Source organism: Melozone crissalis, unplaced genomic scaffold, assembly GCF_028551555.1.
Source record: "Melozone crissalis strain CALT ecotype California unplaced genomic scaffold, PUWL_Pcris_2 ptg000042l_1, whole genome shotgun sequence".
NCBI classification, from domain to species: Eukaryota; Metazoa; Chordata; class Aves; order Passeriformes; family Passerellidae; genus Melozone; species Melozone crissalis.
The window spans coordinates 60,564,911-60,576,241 of record NW_026535820.1 but is presented as its reverse complement, the minus strand read 5'-3'; the positions used below and the strand labels follow the sequence as shown (position 1 = coordinate 60,576,241).

The window sequence follows — 11,331 nt, the reverse complement described above, 5'->3', positions numbered from 1 at the left end:
TTATTGCAATATAGTACTATTTAAGCACTTTTAAAAATGCAAGGTGTACAAAGATTAAATTAAGACTGTAAATTGACTAAATATTTGGTTTTTATATAAATAGGTCATAACCACACTGTGTTGACATGTAATACTGTTATAATACAACAGTTAAACTGGTGAGCCTACACAACAGAAGCTGTCTGTAGTTAAACAAGGAAACGAAGTTGAAAAGACCATGTTAAAACAAAAAACTACTAAGATCAACAGGTTGGGATTGTAAGTAGCAACAAACGTATTCACTCAGCTCCTGAGTAATTCAAGTTTTACAGTACACATTAAAAAATATCATTTCTTCCCATCAACACTATATATCCAAACCATTTGCATTTTGCAAATTACACTGATTGAACTATGTAACAATGGGGGTGGAGGTTGGCAAGTCATCCTGCTTGACGTTTACATCACCCACATGCTAATACATCCATGTTTTCTAGTCTTCCGTCCCACCACAAGGTAGCAGGATTTTTGGTTTGTTTTGGACAATCGTTCAAAGGATTGGTACTTGTCAATTTGGATGTCTGACGTTACCAGTGATATTTTCAACTCTTAGTTGTCTAAGAGGTTTAAAGATGGAAATCTCCTAACACTAAGTTAGAAATCATTTGCATCATGCTGTAAACTAGGAAGCAACATAAAGCGACAGACTTGTCCTTAGTACATAATTAAAATTCCAAATTCCAGTCAGCAGAGCTGGTCTACTTTCCATGTTGAATATGCCACAACGCCTTTCAGACCTTCAAAATGCATAGCTAGTGTAGGTAGTCTTCCACTGTGGCAAAGGCGCAGGATCCGATTCCTGACCGGGCCATCAATCCTAGACACTGTGACGCCTGTCCCATGGCCAGGGCAAGCGGGGGTTGCTTTGGCAGATTGTGAGTCTCTGAAAGAGAATCACAGTGCAGTTAAAATACCTGAATCATTTCATAATAACACACTGAAAACTTGACATCTAAACTACTTAAATCATTCATCTGCAAGTTTACTCTTAGAGCAAGCCACAAAGTAGGAGCAACAACGTGACCTTGCACAGCACTGTTACTGAACAGGCCAATTTTGCTCTGAACTACAACAGCAGGCAAGTACCTGTTATTTTACATACCCTCCAAAACGATCCCTCTCTTCCCAGAAGAGTGCACCCAACACTGCTGTCCTTACGGTGGGCAGCCAGCAGGCCACACTTACCTAGTATTGCACTATTGAGCACAGAGCACACTGGTTCTCTTTGTATAGGGTCAAGCTGATTTCCAACAGGGCTGCTCCAGGGATCAGAATATGCAAGCAAACTGAATGCATCCTGTGGGAAGATGACTTCGATTACATCTACAGCTACAAGCTACTAGTGAAAAGAAGGGATAGTTTGTTCAACTGTTTTGATTCAGAATCACAAAGGTGACTGTCAGTATCCATCAATACAAAAAGATAAAAAGACATTGTGACAGGACTTGCTCCATTTAGGGTTTTTTTCCCAAGAGCAAGGCAAAAGGTAGCATTATTTTACTAACTGATGGGGTAAGATAAAACAGACTGAAAACTGCATGCAGCCTTTGGCAGGAGAATTCTTTTCCAGAGCAAACTAATTAACATGCAGATTTTGGGCATCTCTACCAATCCCCCTGCGGTTCATTTATCATTGACGAAAGATCAAAAAGACAAAACCAGAACTTTGATTCTGGAGGGCAAGTTATGTGGTCACAAATGAGAGAAAGGAAAACACAGAAATTGATTAAGTGCTTAACTCTGTAACAGCACAAAATTATCTTCCCTGAGCACAGACAAAAAAGAAGACAGTGCTACACCACAGCTGACCAGAACATCTGCTCTGACACACGTGAAAAATGGCAGAATTTAAGGCAGAACAGTATTCCAGCACAACATGCTGTGGGAAGCTCCTGCTGGGCAGCACAATTATGCACCTTTACAAGAAGATTAAACATACCTTGAGCATTTTCTTATTCACTGTGTTTTTGCCACATTCTCTTCTTAGCTGCTCACTCATTGCTTGCAATTCTCTTCCAAAATGGATCATCCTTTCAATGGCTGCTTGGCTGCCACCACAGAGCTGGCGTCTTAATTGACTTGAATCTACTTCTAAAGAAACGATATCGTCATCATCACCACGGGCAGGGCCGAGGGTAACAACCCATGGATCTACAAGCTGACTTCACCCAAACACAGCTGCCTGCCCAGAGAGAGCAGGTCAGCCTCAGAGCCCACGTGCTCCTGTACCACACACCGGGGAACTGCTCCTCAGGAACATTTAAGAGATCTGATTCACTAATAGCAAAGGCCGTCACAGCATGTGCTGTTATCTGCAAGGGCTAATTTTAAATAACTAGATGGTAAACCAGATTTTACCCTAAAATTTTAAGGGAGTTTAAAAACAACAGAAGTCCCACAGTTCTAACTTTTTTAATTCTTTGGCATTGCATTTCTGAAGATACACCAAATTGGGAACTACTAGAGTGTAAAAAAATGCCGAACTTCCTCAACAGCCATGATGGACTCTGCTACAAGACAATAATTTAGACTGTTCATACTCCTTGCAGAACACATTATCTTAAATCATTTGGCTATTTCAGGCTTCTTTTGTAATCAAGCAGGACACTACAACTGATTTGTTTACTGTTTCATACAATACTCCCAATACTAGTGATTTTAGAAGATATTGATGCAGCTTACGAATAGTAAACTAACACTTGGCTTCTTTGAAAAACCTGCTTTTTAAAAATTTACACCTAAAGCACCGCATTAAAAGAAAGGCATTTAACCATTCCTTGTCTTTTTTTCATCAATGGAATCAAGTTTTAAAATGAGCATTTTGATAGACTCTTCAGTTACAAATCCACTCTTCTTTCTGACTTTAACATTGCTATTTAGTGATATATTTTTACTACTCTTTCAAAACAGGATTTTTACCTGGCTACTTTTTTTTCCCTTAGATGTAAGTGTATCACCTCTGGAAGATACCTGCCTACTTAACCTTCAATACACAGCACTAAGGAGAATATATCAATATTTCAAAAAGTGAAAAACCACCAGACTCAACCTGGGGGGAGGGTCGGGGGGTAACCAGTGTAGGTGAAGCACCCACAAATCTTCAAGCAGTGGTGTTTGTCCCTAGCTCAGCCTCATCTAAGACATGACTTTCCAAAGGCAGGAGACGACAAAAAGCACAACTCCCTGCCCTGTGCAGCTGCTGCGTGTCTGTCACAGGAAGTCTCCGCAGAAAAGGCTGCAAGAGAGCAAGGACCTGTTTTGGGTTTTCTGTCACAGAAATAAGGTCCTGTTATTATCCAGCTTCAGAGCATAATGCAGGGAGAATGGTCTGGCAGCTTGCATTCCTCCTTGCAGGGCTGTAGGAGAATGCCGTTTGCTGTCCCCCTGCATTTCCCAGCAAAGCTGCAGGATCAGCAGCAGCCCCAGACTGGGAAGCGCTCACAGCTCTCTGCACGCACTGCTGCGTTCTGAAGGTCTCCAGCTGCACATTTCATTTAAACTACACATTAACTGGCATCTGCTTAAATCAATTGTTTGAGTACCAATTCTGCAGCTGCACAAAGGGCAAGCAGAGGGGATTTAAATACTCATTTGTCACCAACATCAATAGGCATGACAGAATATAAAGCAAATTAAGTAAAACAAAGTTAATTTTTACCTTATAACTATATAGATTGGTATTTTTTTGGTGGAAAACATGGGAAAAAAGTTAATTTTTCATTTTTACATCTCCCTAATAAAACTCTTGAGCATTAAATATTAGCACTTTGCATTTCAATATAAAAGATTTAGAATTTCTGTGCCTACTGTGGAGCACAAAGATGCCATGAGAACCATGAATGAGAAGAGGGAGAAGCAATTTCCCAACTCAAACACAGGGTGCTACACAACTGGGTGTTTCTCCTCAGAGGTACTTCCTTAAAAATTAATGCTAATTTCAGTAGCCATGAGTTACCCATTTCCCCTGTTCTCACACTGATATTGGACCACCTAAATCAGTGGTTTTAAAATATACATCTAATAACAGCAAAACAATCAAAAATTAAAGATTTGAGCTAATAACCCTAATTTTCAAGTTGGGAAGCATTGCAAGTAAAAACATAACCTTGTTGCCATCACTTAATAAAAATGTAAGAAATATCACTGCAGACCCATTTCTGTGTCACATTCTTCCATTTCGTGATCATGTTTAGAACTACCATTTAGGAAGCCATTGGATGAAGTCTCAGCAACTCCATTGGAGTAGTGATCTGTTTCCATGTCTACATCATTGCTGAAAAGAGAGTAGTAAATACAAGTTTTACTCATATTTAAGTACTTAGGTTATCTTTACAACTTCATCACACTACTTCCTCATCTTAGCTACTGAAAAGCTGCTCTTAAATGTTACCAAGGTAGACCACAGTTTCTTTGACAGCAACTGGTGATACCAGAGCGCCATGGAAAGTTTCAAGGTTGCCTTAACAATAGTTTTCAGTAAAATACTGTTTTCAGATGCTGAAAATTTAAACATGTCCCCCATTATTCAGGAGTAAGGAATATAGCACTTACTAAATACAGACCAAAAAGTTCTTACCTTGTTAATATAATTCTATATACCCAGAGTTGAAGAAAATGCATTGAGAAAATATACTACTCCCACTTTCCAATATAGTTAGCATTTATACATAAAAAATATAGTTAAATCAATATACATCCTACTTGGAAAATACCATATTTAGAGAACTAATTATTTTGAAAAAATGCTTTCTCCTCTTATTTACTCTGTGGAACGACAGAGGGAAAACAAAAAAAGAAAACCCCAAAGCAAATGCTGAGTAAAGCAGAACACTGAGGAGACACTCAGTGGCAAATGCAGAGCATTCAGCTCCTCACAACCCTCTGCTCACAGAAGTGCTTTTAGAAAATGCCAGCGTGGCTTTGGGGACTGAGCTTTGCTGACAGTTGCATCCTGGCCTGTTCTATTCCATCATGGAGAATAGCAGCCTAAAGCCTCTGTCAAGACCAAATAGATTCAATGTGGAAGTTTAATATCTTGCTTCTAAGCAACCAAAGATACTCAGCTTCCTTTGAGGAAGGAAACCAAAAGGCCTCTCTGACTGGGCAAGAACACAGCCAAGGAACTGTCTTCCTCCCTGAAAAATCTCCAAGTTGCCTGGACACTGCCAGACGTTTTGGCAGAGGCAACTGCTGATGCAAACAGAAATTGTAGAAAGTTAAAAAGTAAATTGTTACTCTTACTTTTTTACCCCAATTATCACTATTCAACTAAAATACCTTTGGTTATCACCACCACATCATCACATCCTGTGTGGTAATTTTGGGAATCCATTTGGCACAATGCAGCTGAGTGCTGTTGCATTTCACATCAAATTGGGTTCTGCTGCATCCATGCAACCCAGAGCTTAACCATACTGGTTATGAAGAACCCTACTCACTCTGGTTAAGAGATTTATTTTCACTCTCTGAACTGAATGCATTTGCACTCGTGACAGTGACTGGAGTAGGCAAACAATCCTGGATTATACAGGGAAAGGGAATCCACACTTCATTTGAATCTCAACTGTGTTTACTTTCCAGATACTGCCACAAATGGAGAGTATCTGCAAAACTTTTCATTACCTGTGTGCAACACACTTAAATCAGTGTCAGTGGCTTCAATTAAATTGAATTTTTAAAAGTTTTAAAAGGTAATTAACCTTCACTATGGAACTTCAAAAATGACCATAGCTATAAGCAAGGTAATTTATTTTTGTCCACTTCATTTCTTTACCCCAACAGGAGAAAAAGGTCTATTGAGCTTGAACTGTCAAATCAACCAGAGTTACCACAAGCTGTTGGCTCCTTACACTTTGTTTCAACTGTCCTTAGGGAGGAAAAAAACCATCACATCAAAACCCACTGAAAACTCTTCCCTGCCATGCAAACACATGGAGAACTGAAAATTTAAAGCAACTTAGAAGCATCTAAAGTTTATTTACCTGGGATAGCTGTTAACCTGCTGTGATCTGGATACATTTATGTTGTTGAGCTCTGGTACATTCAAGCTGGTGGTCGTGTGTTTACTGTGACAGTAAGACTGATGCACTTTATTTGATATTACTCCATTACTGCAACTACTTTCAAACCCTGCAAGGAAATTTTAACAGTTGTAGTTATAAAGTGGTGCTTACAGATACATTTGTAGGAAAAAAAGAAGTAAGTGTAGCCTTTACTGACCAGGAACAAGTATGCTAAATTTGCCACACAAACTCAAGTACTTCACCTCCACGTTTCAGGTATTTGAACCCTTAAGGCTTCTAGAGTGCAGAAGTTAAGCATTATTTAACAAGTATGAACACAGACACAAGAAGGTTTTTCCAGTTGTACTAATATTCTGGTAAAACAAAAAATTGCCGTAATGTAGAAGATTTTTAGAAAATCTTTTCTAGGCCACTGTAATCATTATGAATGGAAGCAAACATTATTAATTCCTGATCACATAATTCTTTTGATAAATGTGCAGTAGAATTCAGTGCTGAATACTCTGCATGTTGCTATACTTACATACAACCTCCTTCACCATGTAATTATTTTAATTGTTAATATTGTGCTTTGCTAAAAAAATTACACCATGCTGTGAAATTATGATGCCTAGCTAAAATCTCTTCTGACCCTTCTAAAATATAACAGGAAAACTACCATTTGAAGCAAACATGTAATTGCCAGTTCCATCAAACCAAGAGCTCCCAAGTATCTTCTAAAATAGGAACAGGTCACAGGAAGGGCTTATAATAAAGAAAGCAGCTGCTGCCATTTACAAAATCCCAAACATCAATTTTAGTAATACATTCATCAACCTGCCTCGATTCTCAAAATTACAAAAATTACAGGTACTTTCTACTCTACATCCTAATAACCACCTGAAGAACAACCAGAAAATCTGAGTGGTTCTTCACTGACACCCCAGAGAGGAAAAAAAATTAAGTGCCCCCCATCAGCTCCAGTTTGGATTTGGAAATTAAGCATAAGTGAAAGCTGATGGTCTCTGCTACCCTAAGAGTCTTAGTCTTCAAGGATGCCATGTTCAGGTATCATTTTAACATGCTCTGCTTCCATTCAGCAGGGGTGCTTTGGAAGGCATGGGGATCTCCCCATAAGCTTGGGACAGCTCTGAACATCAGTGGCCTCCCACTGAAGATTTCCCACTACTTAAATGCTCTAGGAAATGTTTCAACTGTGCAGACTGAAATGTGGCTGCCAGCAGCATGTTTTTTACCCAACCCTACCACCCGGCTTCTGGTGTTTCCTGCTCAACCACAGCTACTCTGACTTCTCCATCAACATCACAGGAAATGGATCATATATACCACTTACTGGATTTAAACCATCTTGCCCAAGCCATAAATTATCATCAAAAAGACAAGAGAAATATATGTCAGAACTTTCCACCTCCCAGAGGGAAGCATTTTTTAGAAATTGGTGGCAACCTACTTTGCAAGAAGTAAACCCAAAAACTTTCATTTTTCCCAGTGACTGGAAATCCCGTATTTTAATCACTAACATTTTACTGTTACACACAGAATTCAGCAAAAAATGTTAAGTTTGTTTAAAAAAAAAATCCATGTGGCGTGGTACGTCCAAATCTGTGTGGTGCATCCTCCACACGAACTTACCAGTGAAGTGTGTGCTGCTCCCTTTGCCTGTTGCCAAATTGTGAATATTCATTCCATGGCTGGGACTCATGCTAGGACTACTGAATGACCGTGGGCTAACAGGGTAACTGTCTTGAGATTTTGGACTGTGGCCTCCCAAGCACCGCACTTCACTGTCTGTACCATTCACCATCTCTATGAACTGACGCACCCTAAACAAAAGGCAAAAAGTTAAGCTAATAAAACCATTTACACATTTCAAATAACCAACGATAGCAATGATTTTATTTTAGTGATAAATATAGAACAAGTCTGACTCAATAAAATGCTGAATGTAAGTAACCCAATCGTCAATAAGCTCTGGAGCATTCCGCCAAAAATACACAATTACAAATTTGTGAGGGAGCTGAACAGGAATATTATCCTTGGAGGACAGCCTTTGTCACTAAGTCCTCAAAGTCTAGAGATTTAAACTATATTTTCTTGGTCTAACTGTTTTCTTTTATTGGCAGGGGCAAGGTTATTTCTTGAGAAAGATATGTCATTATGTTGTCATGTCTGTCATTTTCTCAGAGTAAATGAGAACAGAGTTTGACTGTCTGGAACATTAAGCATTAAAGGGTAACACCTCACATTAAACACCTGCTCTAGAAAATAGTTTGAAAAGCAAATTCCCATACAAACCTTCCTTTAGAGGCTGTTGCTCTTTGTGAATTCCATTTTAGATAAGGAGGTTTTACTATGGACTTTAAGGAAGCTCAGAACTCCTGCTTTATGCTTAAGGCTTCAGTAGCCTCAATAGAACAGGCAAAATTTAGACAGACTGAGGAAAAGATAACATAAAATTGATGCTATTGAGTGAAGTCTTTCATCAAAATGTTAGCATTTTGTGAATTCTGTGATAAGTCTGGAGTACTATCACGTGAATTCTGTTCAGCACTTGAGCATGACAGACTTCAAACACATTCCCAGTTATTTAACTGCACATAAAATTAAAGTGCTTTGTTCTTAGAGGAGATAACGCATTTTTCCCACATTCAAACACTGCAATGTGATACAAAATTCTGGAGAACAGCGCAGCTGGCAGGTAAAAATGCCAGAATGAAGGTGACTATTGTGTACCTGGGAAGCCAAGAGAACTCTTTGGGATTATGGAATTCCACAGTTTTAGCCAGAGTTTTCTAGTAAAGTGGCATGGAATGAAACAGCTCATTTAAGCTGGTCTTTAAAGTCAGTCACTCCTTTGGAGGAACAGACTGACTTATGCCATCAGGATTCTTAACCTTCTTGGACGTGCTACTGTATCAGTTTCCATTTTAAGTTTTACTTAACACCCAAATGGGATTAAATTCATTAAAAAGAACTACAGAACTTAGTTCTAGAGAAAAGTCTACAGGGAGATGTGAATTATGCTGCAAACCAGGACCTCGATGACAAAACCTAGTTAAACATGTAGCAAATAAGAAGAGCATAAAAAAGTGAAATACACACATTTTCTAAAAAGCGCTGCTTAACTTTGTACAAATTTCTGTGAAAGCTTTAAATGAGTAACTGTCTTGTCTCAGAAGGTACTGTGCCATCTATAAACACACATCTGTATAATTTGAAGACTCACTTTAATGCAAATAAGAGATTAGGATTTCTTTCTAGTAAACTTGGATACAACTGTTGTGTTGTTTCAATGGCTTCTCCCATTCTTCCTGCTAAAACCAATTTCTGAATTCCTGTTCACCAAAAAACAAATAAGAGATTAGGATTTTTTTCTAGTAAACTTGGATACAGCTGTTATGTTGTTTCAATGGGTTCTCCATTCATCCTGCCAAAACCAATTTCTGAACTTCTGTTCAGCAAAACCAACATCAGTTAAATGGACAGCTTACGGATTAATACACGTACATAAATGATTAAAAGACACTGCAACCATCAATCAACAAGATTTTTTTCCTTTTAGAAAAAATAGTGTAAAGAAAGATCATGTTTGCTTACAATGTTCAACAGGAAAATTTAAGAACTGCACTCCACCTACATGTATCTAAATGAGAACTCAGTATTTTTATTTATTGCCAGCATCCAACTGCTTTGTAGTCAGACTATGCATTTAGAGCTAGCATAAGACTGCAGACACTCTTCTGCGATTTAGTTCTCATTTTCACAACTTTATAAATAAGCACATTTCAAATTACTGTCACTCAAGAACATCCAAATTGCATCGCACTCCTACAGGTTCAATTTTGACTAAGAAAAACAAAAATTCAGTCTCTTTCACCTACAACACATACTTCTAATCAAACTACAGTTGAGCAAAATCTTTCACAAAGGTTCCTGCTTTAGTTGATGCTTCTGTGGCTGTAACTTGGCTCAAGCTGCAAACAGCCTCCCAGCTCTCTTCACAAATAGAGAAACTGATCCAAATGAAAAAACCCCAACAAATGTGTTGTTTTACAACCAAAGCAGTTTCCCCATGTGGTATGTCATACAGTAACACAAATGCTGATGGTCATAGAGCAGGGATTTAAATGGAAGGGGAAGGCACTGTTCCATCAGGCTGCAAACAGCACTGGCATGGCAAGTTAGAACTGAACTGTGGTTAGCTGTCCTTGTCCTCTTCCCCTCACAGCTGTAAGCAGGAAAACTCAAGTTTCATTTCACTTATAAAACATTCTCTAAACTCAATCCCTTTTCACATTCAGATAAAAATATAAATGTCTGTCACGACTAAGTTTTATATTCCTGTTTGTGACTAACCATTAGCTCTCACAAACACTCAGACATTACACACAATTGTTTCAGACATATCACAACTTTCCATTCGAGAGAAAAGACAACAGATAATTTACCACATTCTGCTACATCAAACAAGTTACAAAGTATTACTGTGCAGATTTTTCATACCCAGCTGCTCATACATCTGTAACATTAGATGACAGCAAAGAACTGTGCTATGGAGCAGTGCTGCAAGCCAATTTTACAATGCTGCTTAGGAAAAAGCTTTATGCAGTATCTGTTTAAGGAAGGAAAAAAGGGATGCAACGTGCTTTCCAGCCTTACTTTGTCTGTTCTTAATGGAAGCTAATTCTTCTAGCACAGTCTGGTCTGTGGATCTGGCGAATGCCTCTGCTGTTGCACAGTATCCATGGTGAACTAAGTAAGATGATACCATTCTAAAAATAAACAAAAACAAAACTCAGAAATGCCCATTAAATACAGGTAAGAAACCAAGAACTCCTGAATGTCAAAACTCTTTGATAATATAAGCTGAATTGAAAAATTCAGCTTGAAATGCAGAGACTTGTGTACAAGTCAGACAAAAGTAATTCAATTAAGAGTCAGTATATTCTTCAAAACACTGTACAGAAAAATAATTTTTAAAAATATTAAAAGCAGAACTTTATTATGATGAATTTTAGTAACAATTATTCATGACCCAAAGGCAGGGTCAGTTCAAATATTAACTGCTAATTAAGCTGTTTTGGTTTTTTTTTCTCATTACTCTCACTGAAGTGAAATTGCTGCACATTAAGTTTTTGTTTTCACTGAGAAAATAAAATATGCAAAGTCAGAACCACCATTTTTCCAAGAAATACTAATGAGACACAACTTAACCTGGCATGCTGAAGGCTGAGAAAGCAAAGGGAAATTTCCAGAGCCCAGAGTATTA

The 11,331-nt window shown here is 38.3% G+C and overlaps 1 protein-coding gene across 1 annotated transcript in view; it reads right to left on the bottom strand.

Annotated features, from left to right (window-relative positions):
• Nucleotides 1–72: 72 nt before the first annotated feature.
• Nucleotides 73–11,331, bottom strand: part of RANBP9 (RAN binding protein 9) — a 38,488-nt gene continuing 27,229 nt past the window's right edge. Inside the window, exons 7-14 of the mRNA XM_054284809.1 lie at nt 10,722–10,834; nt 9,289–9,397; nt 7,695–7,885; nt 6,021–6,168; nt 4,191–4,312; nt 1,979–2,130; nt 1,225–1,336; nt 73–922 (exon numbers count right to left, since the gene is read on the bottom strand). Coding sequence (XP_054140784.1) covers nt 792–922; nt 1,225–1,336; nt 1,979–2,130; nt 4,191–4,312; nt 6,021–6,168; nt 7,695–7,885; nt 9,289–9,397; nt 10,722–10,834 — 1,078 coding nt within the window. The 3' untranslated portion in view covers nt 73–791. The remainder of the gene's footprint in view (nt 923–1,224; nt 1,337–1,978; nt 2,131–4,190; nt 4,313–6,020; nt 6,169–7,694; nt 7,886–9,288; nt 9,398–10,721; nt 10,835–11,331) is intronic.